Below are 18,163 nucleotides of genomic sequence, written 5' to 3'. Positions count from 1 at the left end.
GAATCGGATACAAATAAATCTGATGAGCTTGAGTTGCCAAACATTCAAACAGACTAATTAAAACACGGATTGGTAAACCCGAACCGGTGCGTCGGATACGGATATGACGGTCTTAGTGGCGGTGATGACGTGATCCAGTGTGTCGAGCTTGTCCGTCGTCCGTGATTCCACTTCCGGCAATCATTGTAAGTATTATTTGAAACTAATACTACGTTCGAATAGCCAAATAGAGAGCATCTCGACAGGAGTGAAATTTCTACGAAGCACGATATCAACGCGGAAATGTGTTCGTTCGTCTAGCGTCTCCTTTATTAGTTATTACCTCGGTATCACGTACTTCTCGCCAGAACTCCTGTTTGCAGAGAGCTTAAGTTAACGTTACGTTACTTACGTACTGTAAAACTCAACTGTAATTTTACCTAGAAAAAAAATAAAACACAGGTAAAACGATGAACTCAGCAGAAAAAAGGCTGCAATTTTCCGAGTTCTCATTTAGTATTGATTTGTTACATATTGCAGCTTGAACATTTAAAAAATTTTTAAAATCCATATTAGACTGATGGGAGACACAAAGAAACATATTCTGACATTAAATTCCATATAGAAACACATGGAAAACGACCGCATCGCTAAAATAAATTCACCATCTAGGAAATAAGGTTAAGGAATCCCTGTTACATCTACTAGTGAAAAATTACGATTATAAGAATATCACAGCATATAATGAGATTTTCAGATCCTAGTTCTAAACAATAAGGAAAACAACTGGTAGCAGACAATGAAGCAGATCTTCACTATTACCTCCTACTCTCTGGTTGTTTAATAGTAATAAAGTGATTAAACAGGCCAATACATAGTTAATAAAAACAATTTACCTTAACAACATGAACGAGGGTGCTAATAATAGCGCAACGTAGAAGATTGTGCTTCTCAGAAGCATCCCATAAAGCGGGAAGGAGTTGCAGCAACGTACCGAGGAAAGGCTTCATTTGTTTCCCCAGTAATTCGATGAGAAGCGACATCACATTTAACACATTCATCTATAAGGCAAAAAGATAACAATGGAAAACAAAAGTATTGATCGAACAAAAATTTATGTAACAAACTTTGGTTTCACATTCTTCAGTCTCTTTCAAAAGAGTGAATAACAATGAGAAAGAGCGTTCTAGAAACGGAAGAAATTGCTCGGCGTTGAACTCAAAGTCATCCAGAGCTGATCGTAATGTCACAGCAGCAGACAGTCGAATGACAAGATCTTCGCTGGGTTCCATTAAACCAAGGACCTTTTTAGATTAAACACAAAAACGACGTAATCACACAATTATGGGAGAAAGAAGTGACAATTGTTACCGTTTCGTAAATCAAGGGTCGGAGGTCAACCGATAGTTTAACACCAATCCAACGACCCAACAGCCAGACCACCCTTCGTCGTAGAATACGGTAGTTATTCTCTTTAACGCGAAGTTCTTGCAACAAAACCTTTGAATGGAAGGGAATCAGTTACTGTTACGAATAGTTTTCAAATGTTACTAACCTGACTAAACCAGCGATCAAAATCCACCTCATCACGATTGGCGCATCGACGCACAAACGATTGGGCGCCAGTGAACAGCTGTTGGCCGTCAGGTAATAAGGACGGGTAAGAAAATCAACCGAAAGACCGACGTCAATCACACTGCCGACGAAGAAAAGGTAACAGGTTTTTTTTTTTAATTTGCCAAAATGGTCATTGACAACCATTTTTCAAAACCCATGTTCAAATATAGTTTTTTTTCCAGCATAACGCGAATAAATAGTCAATGTATTTTCCGTGATTTTCCGTGTTTAATCAACGACATAAAAAAAAAACACTTTACGACAAAAAAATGAACAGTTTGAAATGGCAAATAGAGATGACGGAGTATTCACATCATTTGAACGTAGAGAGAATCAACAAATACACAAAAATATGGCTACACACTTATAGTCAACAGAAACCAGCTCAGAAATAATGAACACAGCCTTTTTTAAGATTTTAACATCCAAAGAGAAGAAATCCATAGAACAATTTTGAAACGGCAATTTAGGACATTGCTCGTCTCCGTTGTTTTTCCTTTCACCTTGTTTCTCGCCGTGGAACTGTCGGGTGTTTATACACATACGGAAAAGGTAAGCAACGTGAAATGAAAAACAAAATTCCAGATGGTAGAGCCACCTAACGACATCCGGGAGTACATCTCTGGCAGTTCAGTAATATATACAAAATACAACGGGGCGTAACGAAGGAAAATATAGAGGGGAAAAAATATCGAGAAATTTTTCGTGTGTGGCCGCGAGTCAAAGTCGAGGCCACAGTCAAAACATTTGATGGCAAAAAAAAACTTGATAACAAAATTCAACATTTTTTTTTCTTTTTTCTCGTTTTTCTTTCTGAGTTTTTAATAAAAAATTAATAAAGCAAAAAAAAAAGGAAAAAACATCCAAGTTTGTGTGTAGAATAATAATTAAAAAAAGAAACGGGAGAGAAAGAAGTCAATAATTTTGTCAAGATCCGATTCCCATTCGTCGGCAAGAAAATGTGACGTTTTGGCACTTTGCTCCCGCTCTAATACGAAAAGTCGGGACACGACTGAGAATGTGAATCCTTCATCTGTTTTACAGAAAACCGCGAACGATAAACATCTAGGGGATATAAACGATCCGGCGAAAATAACAAAATCAAAACGATTTTTAAAAAAAGGCGAAGAATTTTTCCTAAAAACAAAAAAAAAAAGGGGAAGGGGGATATAAACATTGACCGAGTCTGGCTGCTCTTTTATATCCATCTGTGTCCTATAATAATCTCTCGGGGGTAGTTAGTGAACTTTGTCGAGGAGGGAAGGCGGAGTGAAAAAGAAAGGGAAGCCGTGAGGGACGACGGAGATCAATCACGCGGCGGCGCTGGATGACGCAACAACAACATCTGGCGTCTGCCTTTCTCGTCGCTTCGACCGGCGCCAGTATCCGTCACGTCTCGGTTTGACTTTAGCCAACCTCCTGTTTTTTTTTGTTTTTGAAAAGAAGAACAGACACATTTTTAACTTTAATTGCAAATAGACGAGCAGCTTGAGATTCATCGTTACCCATTGTCGAGCAGGTGACTACTTTGTAGGTGATAACTGGCGTTTTTGCCCTCTTCGGGATCCGACTTTGCGGGTCCATTAGCCGCCAGTAATTTGGCGGCGGAGGGATGAGTGTTGACGAAACAGTCGGCTCCTTTGCAGACGCGCAACCGTTCGAGCGTCTGATGGAAGAAGGCCAATTGATTTTCAGACAAGGTGTGGGCGATGTTGCGCAGCTGGTAGGGGTCGATGCGCATGTCGTAGTAGGTGACGAATCCGGTGATGAATTCGCAGTAGAGCGAGTTGTGGGTCGTGTTGAGCGTGCGGACGCACCAGTACGTATTGTTGTTGGCGTTCATGCAGACGCAGAAGGGGCCGTCGTTCCACAACGGGGCCGTCCGCCAATGATCCTTGTCGTGGCTGAAGCAATTCATCTTCTCGTAGTTGCACTGGCCGTTGTGAGACTCGACCATGGCCCGTTTGCGGCTCAACTTTTTTTGGCGTCGCTTCTGTCGCTCCTCCTTGATCTTGCGGCGATTCGCCTGACGCACCAGACGCTCCTCGTTCCGGGCCTCGCGACTCCGGGGAGACCAATTCATGTCCACACAAGGGCACATCCCAATCCGTCCGGCGTTATTCGACGGCCTAACGAAAAACACAATGAATCAATGAATGAATGAATGAAGGAGAACAAAGGAGCAATTAGAGGGGAAACCTCAGCAGAAGAAAAGATGGTCAAAAGCGATACATGCGCCTACACAACAAGACGGGATCATTAAGGTCAATGGGAATTAGCATTTCCAATTCACAGTCCCTAATTGAATAGAATCTATTCTTTTGAAGCGGCCAGCGGAAGGCGGAGTCGTCGTGGATATGTTTGTGTGTGATGATTCGAAAGAAGAAGAAGAAAACACACACACAGGTAGAAACAGCTGATTTGCCTAATGACGTAGACTACCCTCCTCATCGCCTCAACACACTTTTTATTTTTATTTTCTTTTTCCGTGAAGGGGAGGAATGAAATAGAAGCCAAAGGAGAGTCACAGAGGCCCTGGTTCTAGCCCAATGGATACCGACAGCAGATCCATCTTCAAGGTCGCCACATTCGAACACGTCTCGAAGAATTCCTCCACAGAAACAACAAGGAGTCAGCCCCCGAGTTTGTTCCTCTTTTGTTCTTTGTATACACATTTTCCTATCGCCCATCTACTCGGCTATTCAAACGACCGTACGTATGTGCGTTTCTTTTGTTCCCAAAAGGGAAAAAAGCCATCCATTCATCCACCAAGCAGTCCGCGGATATATCTCCGTGACCCTGCCACCGATTCGACCTCCCTTCCAGAAAAAGAACCGCTACTATTACTACTTCCACTACTACACCCAACAGAAAACCACACACCAAACAGAAAAAGAAGACAGAGAGAGAAAAAAGAAGTTCTTTTTTTTTTCCGTTTTTCTTATCTCCTTCCAGTTCCCCCCCCCCCCCCCTCCTCCTCCCCGAAATCTACTTGTACTACAACAGAGACTGGGGTAAAAGGTAAGGCGGTCGGTCGGGATTATCAACGTGGTATCATCTCTTTCTTCTCTCGCATAGTTTCTTTCTTTGCTTCGTCGTGGCAGTGTGCCACATTCTTAATGGATCGACAGACGCACAAAACCATACATGGCAACGGCCAGGGTGATAGGGAATGCGTGCGGATTAGAATTTCAATAGACTTTCTTCCTTCTTCTTCTTCCCCCCCACAGAAAATATAAATAAAAATAAATCTTTTTTAGTTTCTTTTTTTTTCTTTACTCACTTGATTTTTCGATTGTCGTAGATGGTCACTTCGATCGTGCTCTCGACTGGACCGGCGACTGTCGATTCATCTTCGTCCTCATGATCCATCTCTTCTTCGTCAATCAACTCGCCTTCGTCTTCTTCTTCTTCAACGTCGTCCGCATCAACTTGCGGCATCTTGGGACGATGTTTTCTTCCGCCGGGCCCTGGGTCCGATGTGTCACTGCTGTTGATTGCCGTTCGCTTCGGCGGCGACGACCAGTCAAACAGCGACTGAGAACTCGAAATTTTCGATTTGGATTTCGAATTCGTCCGTTTCTTGCTGATGGCCGCATGAGATTTATCCGGACGCATGGCCCGCAGGTGCTTGCGGATGACTTTGAGTTCGTCCAATTGGACGCGCAAGATGCGGATTTGCTGCTCCAGGAAATCTCGGCTCAGCCGCCAAGTAGCCGGATCGCTGTACACTTCGCTGCTGCAATTGATTCGCGACTGACCAACAATTTGACAGTTGAGCTTTCCGTCGCTGTTGTTCAGCTGCGGTGCACTGCTACTCTGGCTACCGGTTTGCAATCCAGCAACGGTAGACGGGGCAATCGTGACCGGGCTTGCGGGTTCCGTGCTGCTGGAAACGTTTCTCGCTTCCGTCAGAGCCTGAAAACAAAATTGAGATTAAAAACGGAAAAAAAGTAGAAAAATAAAAAAAAAAAACAATTAAATTCACCTCAAGATCGGAAATCTCATCGGAAATGTCCTCCATGATGAGTTCGACCTGTTCCAGCTCGTCTTCTGCAACATCGCGTAACACACTGCCTTCCGCGGATGCGGCCGCCGTCTCCGTGGACACGTTCGTGACTGGCGATTCCTCGCGTTTGTGGCGGCTGTTATTCCTGTTGTGGAATTTCTTCTTGCCGGCCACCGTCTTGAGGAATCGAGGCCGGTACCCGCGCCAATCCACGTGCCGCGTGTGCTCCTTGAGAAAGGCCCTTTGCATCCTCCTCTCTTCCGGCTCCAATTTGCTGAGCCGATACTTGGAGAGGGCCTTGCATTGGCACCATTTCTTCTTGGCCACTTTGTGAACGGTGGGCCGGCACTTTTTCATCCGCCAGCGCTCGTCCACAAAGAGGCACTCGTATTTTTGGAAGCCACTGCACGGGCTCTGGTATTGCGGCTTGCGGCACTCGACGGCCCAGCGTTCGAATTTGCCCCTGGGCGGTGTGTACTCGACCGACACTCCGTCAGCATCGTCGCCTTCAGCTCCTTTTAACATCGACGACCCCAATCATTAAATTATTATCCACAACATTCGGCAAATATAATCACCCGAGTCTAGTCGAGGTGGGGGATGGATGGATGGATGTTGTTCTTGCACACACACTTGTTCTTGCACACACACACACGTAACGTACCTTCATTGTTATTAGGAACATCTTCGACGACGTTGAGTTTTGGAAAGTGCGCGGGTGGCATTTTGCCTCGCTCGATCAAGTACGTGTCCCTCCAGGGCGCCCGGCTTTTGACCTTCTCCTTCTGAAAGAAACGGAAAATGGAGGCGCCGTCCATGTGCGGTGGCACGGGAACGCCGGCAATCTCCAAAAACGTCGGCGCCAGATCCACGTTGCCAATCAGACTCTGGACCACCCGACCGCGTCCGACGCCCGGACCGCGCACCAAAAATGGCACTCGAATGTCAGACTCGAACGGGAACGACTTGCCTACAACATTTCATTTTATTATTTCATGTTTTTCTCTCCCACTCGTCGAAGGTTGTTGTGAACTATTTCAGTCTCTTGCCCCGAATGCAAATCGATCAGCAGAGAGAAGAAATATTAAAAAAAAAAAAGATATCCATCAGACGATTCTTTTGACAGTTGATTGACAAAAGTAAAGCCCCCCAGAAAAGGTAAGGCACAAACGTTGACAATTGTTAAACAAAATGAAAAGATGACAGTCGCTTTAAAGGGGAGGGAAAAAAAATGACAAGCGGAAAATGATAAGAAAGAAAAGAAAGAAATTCTTTACCTTTGATCAGTCCAAACTGTCCGAGATGATAGCCGTGATCGGACGTGTAAAAGATGTAGGTATTTTCCAGTTGGCCGAGAGCCACCAATTCGCTAAAGATTTTCTCGACAGCTTCGTCGACGCTCTGCAGCGTCTGGAGCCGTTTTGTCATGAGCAAATCCGTAAAACGATGATGGACTGGCTTCATTTTGCCCAGCCAACGCAAAATCCACTGCTTGTCCGGATTGGGGGCGAAATCGTAGCTGGGCGTCCGGTGTCGCGTCACGTTGAAAAACATGTCCGAATATTGCGGAGCAGAGTCCTCGGGGCCGTGCGGCGACGGGAAACTCATCACCAAATGGAACGGCTGGTGGTCGTAGTGCTGCTTAGACTCGCGAAGGAAACTAATCGAATCGTTCGTGATCAAATCCGGGTAATAATCCGTCTGGTAGTCGGCGCCGTGTTTAATCTGTCGAGAAGCGCATTATTAAAAACATTATCGTTATTAAAAAAGAGAAAGAAGGTGCCAGACTCTCTCTCCACGAAAAGAAAGAAAAAAGAAAGAAAAATGTTAATTTCAACAAAATTCCTGTCGACGTGGGTCTTAATGGGTCGCGCCGCCGTCGAGCCAAGAAAAGAAAAAGGAGAAGGAAAATATTTTCGTACCTTTTGTCCGTTGAAGTTGATGGTGTAGTTGTAGTATCGTGAATTCATGACTTGACCGGCCCAGACTCTCCATCCAGGCGGGACGTAACTATTCAGTGAGGAGAAGAGAAGAAAAAAACAACAAAAAAAACAAAACAAAGTCGGTCAGGATAGTAATGAAGACGGATGTTGATATAGGCCAGAATGGATCGGCAAGGCGTCACGCGCGTGCGTTAAAGGAAAAATCTTTTTTTTTTTCCCTTTTTTTTCTTTTTGTTTGAGAAAAAATAAATAAATAATTTGGCGCTGCAAAAACCACGAATGTAAACGTCTCTCTCGACATACCTGCCGTTGTATTTGTTGAGGTATTTACCAAAATAGCCCGTCCGATATCCAGCGCTGGCCAAGTAAGCGCCAAACGTCCTCGGCTCGTGCTCCGCTTGCCAATAGGCTAATTATATTTGAGAAATAAAACAAGACAAGGAAGAAAGAGAAAGAGAAAAAAGGCCATTTTTTAGTTGGACAGGACACGGAGGACGAAAAAAAATGGGCGGGGCAAGGCCGGAAACGACAAGACAACTGACCTGATGAGCAATTCTCGTTGTTTGTTAGGACTCCGTGATTGTGGACGAATAAACCGGTGAGCATAGAACTCCTTGACGGACAGCACATGGGCGTCGACACGAAAGAGTTTGGGAAGAACGCCCCGCCCTCCTTGAGAATGGCTCGCGTTTTGGGCATGTACTCGAGCGAGCCGAGTTCAACGTCCTGGTCGTCTGTCACTATCAAGATGATGTTGGGCTTCTTGCCGTTCGCTGGAGATGGGCCGGACTTTCTCGAGCCAGCAGAGTAATTATCCGATGACTGGCCACCACCGCCACCACCACCACCAGACTTGGACGGCTTCTTCTTGTTGTTGTGACTCCCAGTCGTCGTCGTCTTCTTCCTGGAAGAAGATTCCGCTGGCCCACCGGGGCTCCACAATCGCTCCTGTAAACGGCCAATTCATTAAATCGACTCTAGTGAGTGCAATAAGTTGATTAGTGTTACCTTCATGAAGGAGAGCCGGATTTCACGCTGGTCGGTAAAGAGCGGGTCGACGGGCAGAGGTAAGTTACGACCGTCGCCGCCACTGTGATCAGGACGAAAAGCCGAAACACCGGGGCCACCACCGCCACCGACGCTACCGGATCCGCTGCCTCGATTGCGTTTTCTTCCTGGTCGGCGTTCACCTTCATCGACGGCTTGGCAGTTGACGATGCCGTAAAAGACGGCCATCGCCCATAAAGTCCAAACGATGGTCCGAGTCTTCATTCTTCCTTCTTCTTGGCCAAGAATTTCGGCGTCCTTCCTTCACACTCGAGTGGCTGCTGGACGACTGCTGGTAGTGGTGGTGATGGGTTCCTCTTTTTGGGAGGATATTTTTACGACTCTCCTCCTCCTCTACCTCCTCATCCAGCTGCTCATCGCCTCCTCCTCCACTTGTTCAACTCTGATCCGATTGGACACGGCAGAGAATCAAACAACTCCTGGTGCTGAGCGAAACCTTACTGCCAAATGGGATTACACCCACAAGAAATATGAAAAAAATAAAACAACGTTGTCGTCACATTCCAGTTTTTTCTTTCTCTCTTTCGTCCTTGCAACGTCACACGACAACATTTTTAACAAGAAGTTAAGAAGAAGAAGAAGAAGAGGGCGGATGGTGTCAAGTGGAGGGTTCTTCTTGGTTGGTGTCAAAAGAGAAACCGGTGGTGAGAGGGGGGTGCGAAAAATGTATTCCTTAACCCGTAAAAACCAATTCTTTCTTCTTCTTCTTCTAGTAAAACCTAACCGCACAATGACTCCGACACCACCATAGAATGACACTGTAAGAAAAGAAAAATGTGTCGGTCGCTCGGTCGGTCTCTCCTTTCAAATAAATCCACGTAGTGCGTGTGTTCGTTTTTCTTCTTCTAGGGGCACATTGTATAAAACGAAATAAAATAAAAACCGATGGGGGGGTTGGGAGACAATGGCAATTCACAGCGACCCTTTTTAACCCTCAAATGTTTTTTTTTCTTCTTCTTCTTCAAGAAAGAAAAGGTTTGGAATGTGTCATAGAAGAACTTTCTTTTTCTTCAATTATTGGGCATCAGGGGCGATCTCTTATTACTAGCGTTGCAAATTTAGTTTAGAACTAAATTCAACTAAATCAAATAATTTTAGTCTTTCGAGAAACGTAGTAAAATTTAATCAGCTGAATTGTTTTTCGGCCTTAAACAAAATCATAAACAAGATAACATTCGGTTGATTATTCAGTTTTAAACTTAATTTTTCTTGAGATATCTGAAATAATTATGTTCTAATATTGGATACTGGTAAAACTATACTTGCAACGCTATTTATTACTTTTTTCTCTATCGGAAAAACAAAAAAAAAACATGCGGGGCTTATCCTTTGCCTGTGTCAGTTTTCACCGCCATCTCAATCCTTTTTCTTTTACTTAAATGAACCACGGACGGGATGAAACCTGACAGGACACGTTCAAGTTCATTCCAATTTAGAATCGGAGCTAAAAAAAAAATGTTAAAAAAATCGGAAACTCCCATCGGAATATATACCCTTCCATTTCTCTTAATAAAGAGAAGCAGAAGAAGAATAAAAAGAAGCCGGCAACTAAATGTGTGTGGTGGTGGTGTGGCCCATGGGGTTCGGTTGGTTGGTGCTGTGGGGCCGGTAATGACCCCGGTGGGTCACCGGAATGTTGTTCCTCTCATCTTTTCCTTCTTCCTTTTCCTTTCAGAGTTGAAGAAGAAGAAAAAAGTTTAAAACCTTCCAACTAACCAACCACCCCCCGTCTCGTCCTCATCGTATACAGCCCATTTAGAAGGTGATTGTAGTCCTCGTATATAGAGAGATATAGTCAAAAATAAAAGTGTGTAGAAGATGTCTATACTATACGCAGCACTTCTTTAAGCTATTAAACTAACTAGTCGAAAAAGAAAGAAAGAAACATTCCTTTTTCGGCCCCAAAAAACACTTGAAATTCCTTCCCTTTTTGAATGTTTTTCGCTTCGGCTTGACGGAGGCGATTGACCGATTCAACAAAATGTCGCTCGTCAAGTTCTCTTGATTATTCAACTAACAGGAAGCAGATCCTTCACAATAAAAAAGAATGTCTCGAGCGGAAATTAAAAAGACGGTCATTGTCGCCTCTCACGTCACATTTGCCAGAAATAAAATAAATAATTTAAGCCAAACCGAAAACAAGAAGAAGAAAAAGAATCTCTTCCATCTGACAAGTTCCAGCTGGCATGGAATCAAACCCTAAAAACTCGTTTGGGAATTTTTCTCCTCTCCCTTCATTTGCGGTCTCGTGAAGAAGGGAGATTTCGTGTCTTTTTCATCTCGTCTTTCTATAATCTGTCTGCCCTGTATTTGTGTGTATTGAGGATTATTTCACGTCAGTGGGCGGCAGTGGCGGCCAAAGCCCCGACGTCATCAAGTTAACAAGTTGAAAAATAAGAAAAGGATAGATAGATAGATGTACTTTCATCAAAGTGCACTCGACATTTGATGGACCCCAATCCATCGCCATGCCAATGCAGCCACCGTGAGTTGCTTGCGTCACGATAATTGGTTAAAACCCCAAGAAAAAAAGCCAAAAGAGCTTTAAAGCAGAAGATGGTATCGTATCGTCTTTTTGTTTCAAAAGAACCGCAAGATCGTGTGTCTCTTATTTCCCGCTCACGGGCACACGTGATATCATCCACCAGTCGAGAGAACAAAAAAAATAAAGAAGGGCAGAAAAAGAATATCGTTGGGTTGTTTTTCACTTTGTGTGTACGAGGGGGTTACGAAAAAAAAGGACCAGCAGAAGAAGAGGGGCAGAAAAATCGTTTTTCTTTGTAGACTTCCCGTCTTACCTAGAGGGCAAGAGATCAGTCGTTTTTCTTCTTCTCTCCCGAAAAAATAAGCACAGCTCACACACAAACGACCTTGCCTTTTTGTACGCACACACACACACACACACACAGACAGTGGAAGAAAAAGAGACAAGAGAGAAAATATGCCTCGTAATTCATTTCCTTTTTTTAAAAAAACTTGTGAATTCGTGTGACCGCTCAAAGGCATTCCTTTCTGTTTCTCCTCGTCGCCCGGCTGTCACTCCCTTCCACCTTTTCTCTTTTTTCGACCTTTTCTTCTTCCTCGAACCAACTATCTTAAAGCAAAAACTAATTTTTCATCAACCAAACCCCAACGAATTGTGTGTGACACTGGAATCTAATCATTACGACCAACTATTCATTTGCCAAAACGTGGCACCACCAACTCCCATTACGTTTGACACAGTCTCTCCTTCTTTTCACAGAAAAAGAAACTGGTCTGAGAAAAAAACAACTAATATCATTCCATTAATAAGTCTAAACATTTCAAGCTCTCAAGTCACAAGCTCACACAAATAGACATATGGGAAGACGACACACGTGCAGCCCCAGGAAGAAAAAAAAAATGGCCGAGAAACGGGACACTCGAAAGATCACACGAAATTAACACACAGACGACAAGGTAATAATGATTATTGAATGAATTCAATACCTGAGAGAAATTCAGTCGGTCAGCAACAACTCGACGCAGGGCAGCAACAGCATGACACGTTTTTCTTCTTTCGTATTATGTCTGTCGCTTTTCGATAACAAATTCTTCGCCTCACGAGATAAAATCAAACATTGATGAAAACAAATTCAGAACAAGTCTAGAAGATATTTCGTAACGAAACAAAAACGAATATTTCTCAATAATAAGAAAACATTCGAATATTTTAAAAAAATTTCAAGTCTTGTAAAAAAAAAAATAGAAAACAGTCAATGAAGCAGATGAAATTTCGTTCGTGTGCTCTTCCAGCAAATAAAAAAAAAGAAAAACGTGACTGGTTTGAACACAGCGCTGCGGACCCGATGGACCGACAGCCAGAAACGTACTGACTAATCGAACCGAATTTTCTCGCCAATAGAGGGAACTTGACTCCCGACTGCAGCGCCACCACGACAGAAAGAAAAAGAAAACTTGAAAAAAAAGAAAAGAAAAAAAAGGAAAGGGAATGAGCGACACTTCATGATGTTTGTAATGTAACATGTCTTATTACTAATTGTATGCCATATTGCGAATTCTTCCCTTTCCGGTGTCTTTCTTCTTTCCGTTAACTTGTTCAACAGAGCTCCAATGACGGCTCGTTGACACAAAACATGTCAAGATCCAACAACAAACAACAGAGTGAATAACCCCTTTTTCCTTCTAAGCCATCTTTCTCTTTTTGCTTTCGAACGATGACGAAAGATATCAGTCGTCAACGATCGTAAACATTTATTCAGTGTGTTGTTTACTAGCCGTCTGCTTCCAAAAGAGGCAGCAGACGAGAATTCGATGCTGATAAATAAATTAAGAAGCTCCTCTCGACTTGTCCACCAGTTTCGTGAAGAAAAAAGAGAAAACTTTTTTTTCGAATTTTAATTTAAACCCTCCTTAACTTGTTCAAAGATAACACATAGCTTCTCTTACAGAGGGAGGAATAAGAAGAAAGGGGATGAAAGATTTACAGAGATTTACGAGCCTCTGTTTCTCTCCCTTTTATTTTCTCCTCCTCCCCATCCCTTTAGTGGAACCGTGTACTGTACTAGTCCTCGAGAGCTCCTAAAGACACCCAGACTTTGTACACGCAGCAGCAACTGGTTGCTAGTGCATTCAACGTCTGCTTCCTCCTTTAGGTGTCTGGAACGAAAGGCAAATCACCGGTGTGTAAAAAAACCCCACCAGCGCTCTTCACGCGGGAAGAAATTCCTTCTCTCTATTTAGCATAGCGTTAAAACAAAAGCGCGCCGAAACGGCGCCTCTTACGTCTACTAACCTCGACGGCAATTGACTCGCCTCTTTTCTGGCCATCCTCCACGCAAATCGACAAAAAAATGCTAGTGAGTAGCCACCAATTTTTAGCCTGAAACCCATGTCTTGTATTTCGGAATTATACCAGTACAAGAAGAAATTGTAATTTGAAGTATAACCCACAACCTGAATGGGATTACAAATGAAAAGAGGAAAATAATGATCAAGAAAGAAACGGAAAATAAAGAAAAAGAAGGGATAGAATAAGCGAAAAATAAAGAAGGCTGGGCGACCAGGAGGTTTTCTTCAAAGGTGGTCGATGACATCAAGATTAAGACAGAAAAAGTAGAACAGAAAAGAAGAGTTGCGTTATAACTCCGTGTCGTAGACGAAGAAAAAAAAAAAACTTTTGTGGATTTTTTGAAGTTTTGCCATTTTTTTGTGAATTTTTGTTTTAAATTTCTTTCTTCTTTATTCCTCCTTCGGTTGAACAACTGATGCAACTGCAGCAGCCACTTGTTTAGCTTGATGAGCCTGAAGTACGGCGACAGCCTCATCCACCTTTAATCAAATAAAGTCAAATTCAATTGCAGTTCAACAAAAACATGATTTCTAGTACCGTACCTTGGCTTTGAGTGATTCGTTGTGTTCCAACATGTGCAACAGCTCCGAATTGTCGATCTCCAACAACATGCCGGTGATCTTTCCAGCCATATCCGGATACATGCGCTGAATAAGAGGGAACAAACGTTCTCCAAGCATTTGCTTCTGATCATTGGGAGCGGCAGAAGCTAACATGGATGCGGTCAACGGCTCCTGTCCTTGGACGACGAGGGCTTGTTGCATTCCACCGGCAGCCGATCCACCCATGGCGTTCGAAGGCAAGGAACCCTGTAAAGATGGTGAAACATCCATCATATCGTATCCGATACTCGTAATGAAATGTTACGAAAAACATACTTGGCTGGGCGGGTTTCGCATTGCTGGAGTAAACTTGAATCCGGGGCGGGGTTGAGGCATGACGGGTCCGCCTGAGGGCATACCCATCGAACGGCCAGGCATTCCTTGCGGCACCATCGGCTGCTGACCAGTGATGGGACGAGCTGACTGCATGGAACGGACGACCGGGGGCTGACCGCGTGGCGGCACTCCGCCACGGTACTGAGCTGAAACGGGATATCCGGCACCTTGTTGGTTAAGTTGGGCAGTCGGGCGAACCTGATACGTATTCAATTTTAGATTAATCATCACGCCATTCTCAAGTCGATTTATCAATGAATCCAATTGAGAAAACAGGCCATTTGGCCACACATTTGTCAAGCCGCAATACCATATGTCTCACTCGATTTCAGATTAAAACTGTACCTGAGGCTGAGCCGACCAGCGAGGAGTAGCACGGAATTGTGCCATCTGAGCTGGCGTGTAGAAGCGTTGAGGCTGAATGGGAGCGGGCATGAAATAACCTGGACCACCCGGTTGGAACATCTGACCCATTTGTTGCATACGCATACCAGCCATTCGCTGCATGTACTGCGAAGCAAGCTGTGCCTTGCGGTCTTCTTTTCGTTGAGCCAAGGCGACGTACAGGGGCTTGGAAACGAGGATACGGCCATTCATCTCGGTCACGGCCTTCGTTGCTTCTTCCGGTGATGAAAAGCAAACAAAACCAAAACCTAGTCAAACAACCAAAAAGAAGTTAATAAACAAATGATTCTGATGAAAATGAACAAGATCTCTTACCAAGTGATGTCTGGAAACCTCCCTTGTTTCGACCTCCTTCAGTCATAACCTTAGCTGAGGTGATGGTTCCGTAGGGGGCGAATTCCTTGCGAAGGCGTTCATCATCGATAGTGTCATCCAAGTTCTTAACGTAAAGATTGACACCTTGATAACGATTAAGGCGCTCGATTTTCATTTGTTCGAACTTGCGTCGGAGTTCAGTTTGGCGTTCATTGCGTTTTTGAGCACGTCCAACAAATAGGGTCTTGCCATTCATGTCCTTTGCGTGCATATCATCACAAGCACGCTCAGCAGCATCAGGATCTTCGTAGCAAACAAATCCGAAACCACGAGATTTCCCATCGTCACTAGACATGACCTGAAAAATAAACATTATAATTAACATGAGAATAAAACAAGATAAAGTCAATGTAATACCTTGTGAGATGTGACTTTTCCATACTTGGAGAAACATTCGAAGAGTTTCTCATCATCAAACTCATCACCGAAATTCTTGATATAGACATTGGTGAAATATTTAGCCTTCTCTCCCAACTCACGCTCGCGATCCTTACGTGGAATGAAGCGGCCAACGAAGACTTTCTTTCCATTGAGCAACATGCCATTTACCTTTGTAATGGCATTAACGGCAGACTCTTCTGTTTCAAAGTGGACAAACCCATATCCTTTTGAGTTTCCAGCTTCATCCTGAGCAACTTTGCAGCTCAATATGTTGCCAAAAGCAGAGAATGTATCGTACATAGCTTTGTTGTCAATTGTTTTGTCAAGGTTCTTGATGAATATGTTGCCAACACCAGAACGACGAAGGGATGGGTCACGCTGTGACCACATGATACGAATTGGTCTTCCCCGAAGGACATCAAAGTTCATGCTGTCTAGGGCTCGTTCAGCTGCACAATGAGAAGGATTAACAAAAGTCTTTACTCAATATAATTATGTCTTACCATCAGCTGGTTGTTGGAAATTGACATAGGCATAGCCAAGTGAACGACGAGTGATCATGTCTCTGCATACTCTAATGGAAACCACAGGCCCAGCAGTGGAAAATTTCTCGAAAAGCATGGCTTCAGTGACCTCATTGTGAAGATCACCAACGTATAGAGAGGCAATTGGGTAATTAGCTCCAGCAGTGTTGTTCATTTTTCAGAAAGTTGTCAAATTTATCAAGATGGCAAAAGATATTTAGTTGATCTGCAGATAAAAAGAGAAGATTAGCAAAAAAATTAGAGCAACATTATCAAAAGGGATATGAAACGTTTCACTGACGTCAACGACTAATTGACGCAATGTGATACGAACGCGTGAGAAGGGATGGTTGCCATGTTGAAAATGTACTTACGAGACAAATGGCGTAGAAACCGAGTGTAACTGATTGTGATGGAATAAGAGCACAGTTGTTTCACCAAAGGAGATTTTTTTTCTAACTTAAATTAAGTTAGTGTTCTTAGTTTTTTTTTTTTTTTTTAGGTTTTTGGCAAAATTACAATTTTTTTGTGATTTTTTGCATTTAGAAAATAGAAAAACGAAGAAGTCGACCCACCACTCTCGCTGTCGCCCGGAGAGTGTGCGATCCAGGCTGAATTCGAGAGGCGCCACCAATCCAAGAAAGCGCATTTCGTTTATTCGAAACTTGGCAGCGTAGCTTAATTTCCTTTTGAAACAAAGGACGAACGTTACGCGATGAAATTTCTCGATAGATCTCCTTAGGCTAGAATGAATCAAAAAATTAATTTAACTTGCCTTTACAAAACTATTGCGGTAGTGAGAGAAAAAAAAAAAACCTTTAAGGAACATCAGATCCGTTTATTTGGAAGCGCGACGTCATCGATAAAGCTTCCAATTGCCAGATGCGTTATCATACTTTCGCTTAAAAGTCAATAACCTGGCCTACATTTTTGCGTGAATGGAGAAAGGAAATTTGGTGAAAGTGGCGAATTTCTTAAAACTGGGATTTACAAGTTCGATGACTGAAATAACAAACTGTTTCTGCTCATGATAATCGCTGATTACGCTGAACCATCCCCAATATCTGATTACGCTATTTGCTTCCTTTGATTTTTACACTTATATGTTATATTACGTTTCATAAATAACGGCTTAGCAGCACCGACGAAATGGGAATACTCGGGCACTCGGCCAAGGATATGATAGAAATCGCAAATATTAGCAAATAAACAAATAATGGAAATGTGAATAAACTCTCGCGGTGAACTCTGATTGAATAATCATACATAAAAGTGGTCTTTATCTATGGAATAATGATGCAAAGTTGTTGGCAAAGCGCACTTGAACGTTTTTAAAACGTAATAAGAAAATTAGAAAGTTGTGACATATCACGTTAAATAATTTTCTGCGCTTTTTTATTGCACTTATTTGAGCTATATATCATATTTCATACTTTATCGGTGTCGGATTCAGTTTGAAATATTTTAATGCCAGCTGGATTTATATTAGCCTAGTATCAATTTAATATTAAAATAAAAATAGCCTATTATTTAAATTTAGGTTAGAAACTTAGAAAATAATACTTCTCCGTTGACATATTTTCAATTTCAAACAATTTTTTTAGGGGTTTATTATTTTATATTTATTATTTACAAATTCAAATATAATGTGTAGAATGTAGCCTTGGTGCATCTGCATGTTCTATGGCATTCGCCATTTATCAGCCAAAGCAAGCAAAACGTAGAGTCAAGACTAGAGCCAACCTTTTTTGAACATTTTTCAAGGTGAATTGAATTACTAAATATTTGTCATGTGAATCATTAACCAATAGCCAATTAAAACTGATTAGGAAATGTGTGCTGGGCATGCTAAAAATATTGATAATTTTACTCATCACTTCTTATCTTTAGATGGACAAAGAAGGAGAGCCTGTAAAAAAGCAACCAATGGTTTATATTTGTGGAGGTGAAAAGTCATTTTAAACCTTGTATAAAGTTGGAACTATTATTTAATTATAAATTTTACAGATTGCCATGGTGAAAATGAGTTGAAGCCAAGGGATCCAATTCGTTGCCGAGAATGTGGCTACCGTATGTTATGTTTTGTATAT

The 18,163-nt window shown here is 42.7% G+C and overlaps 2 protein-coding genes across 3 annotated transcripts; both read right to left on the bottom strand.

The window, feature by feature from the left end:
* Positions 1 to 481: 481 nt before the first annotated feature.
* On the bottom strand, positions 482 to 12,533 carry LOC124194998 (extracellular sulfatase Sulf-1-like). Its single transcript, XM_046589445.1, has 14 exons — positions 12,088 to 12,533; positions 8,557 to 9,056; positions 8,091 to 8,496; positions 7,852 to 7,957; positions 7,528 to 7,615; positions 6,883 to 7,330; positions 6,270 to 6,575; positions 5,585 to 6,120; positions 4,880 to 5,514; positions 3,102 to 3,725; positions 1,535 to 3,015; positions 1,351 to 1,479; positions 1,107 to 1,283; positions 482 to 1,040 (listed from the first exon to the last, which is right to left on the bottom strand). Exons 2-11 carry the CDS (start codon positions 8,818 to 8,820, stop codon positions 2,907 to 2,909), a joined length of 3,522 nt encoding a protein of 1,173 aa, XP_046445401.1. The 5' UTR covers positions 8,821 to 9,056; positions 12,088 to 12,533; the 3' UTR covers positions 482 to 1,040; positions 1,107 to 1,283; positions 1,351 to 1,479; positions 1,535 to 2,906.
* A 939-nt stretch (positions 12,534 to 13,472) lies between these two features.
* LOC124195000 (polyadenylate-binding protein 4-like) lies at positions 13,473 to 16,982 on the bottom strand. Of its 2 annotated transcripts, none has more exons than XM_046589449.1 (8): positions 16,890 to 16,982; positions 16,053 to 16,816; positions 15,526 to 15,998; positions 15,109 to 15,466; positions 14,734 to 15,041; positions 14,329 to 14,586; positions 13,993 to 14,259; positions 13,473 to 13,929 (listed from the first exon to the last, which is right to left on the bottom strand). In XM_046589449.1, exons 2-8 carry the CDS (start codon positions 16,246 to 16,248, stop codon positions 13,840 to 13,842), a joined length of 1,950 nt encoding a protein of 649 aa, XP_046445405.1. In that variant the 5' UTR covers positions 16,249 to 16,816; positions 16,890 to 16,982; the 3' UTR covers positions 13,473 to 13,839. The 2 variants fall into 2 exon arrangements, with proteins under 2 accessions (XP_046445405.1, XP_046445404.1); XM_046589448.1 differs by lacking the exon at positions 16,890 to 16,982 and having other exon boundaries at positions 16,053 to 16,299; positions 16,448 to 16,713.
* Between the last annotated feature and the right edge of the window lie 1,181 nt (positions 16,983 to 18,163).

The sequence above is a fragment of the Daphnia pulex genome, chromosome 5, assembly GCF_021134715.1.
Source record: "Daphnia pulex isolate KAP4 chromosome 5, ASM2113471v1".
Taxonomy (NCBI): domain Eukaryota; kingdom Metazoa; phylum Arthropoda; class Branchiopoda; order Diplostraca; family Daphniidae; genus Daphnia; species Daphnia pulex.
Note: the sequence above shows the minus strand (reverse complement) of the source record. Positions and strands in the feature narration are given on the sequence as shown.

Bases quoted from the DNA above. Each gene is read 5' to 3' on its own strand.
- LOC124194998 (XM_046589445.1), bottom strand. From the start codon at position 8,820: ATGAAGACTCGGACCATCGTTTGGACTTTATGGGCGATGGCCGTCTTT. The intron at 7,331-7,527 runs GTACGAAAATAT...GCTTCTCGACAG, and splicing joins TCAACTTCAACGGACAAAAG to ATTAAACACGGCGCCGACTA. The intron at 3,016-3,101 runs GTAACGATGAAT...AAAAAAAAACAG, and splicing joins AGTCACCTGCTCGACAATGG to GAGGTTGGCTAAAGTCAAAC.
- LOC124195000 (XM_046589449.1), bottom strand. From the start codon at position 16,248: ATGAACAACACTGCTGGAGCTAATTACCCAATTGCCTCTCTATACGTT. The intron at 14,587-14,733 runs GTACAGTTTTAA...AATACGTATCAG, and splicing joins GCTGGTCGGCTCAGCCTCAG to GTTCGCCCGACTGCCCAACT. The intron at 14,260-14,328 runs GTATGTTTTTCG...CCATCTTTACAG, and splicing joins TGCGAAACCCGCCCAGCCAA to GGTTCCTTGCCTTCGAACGC.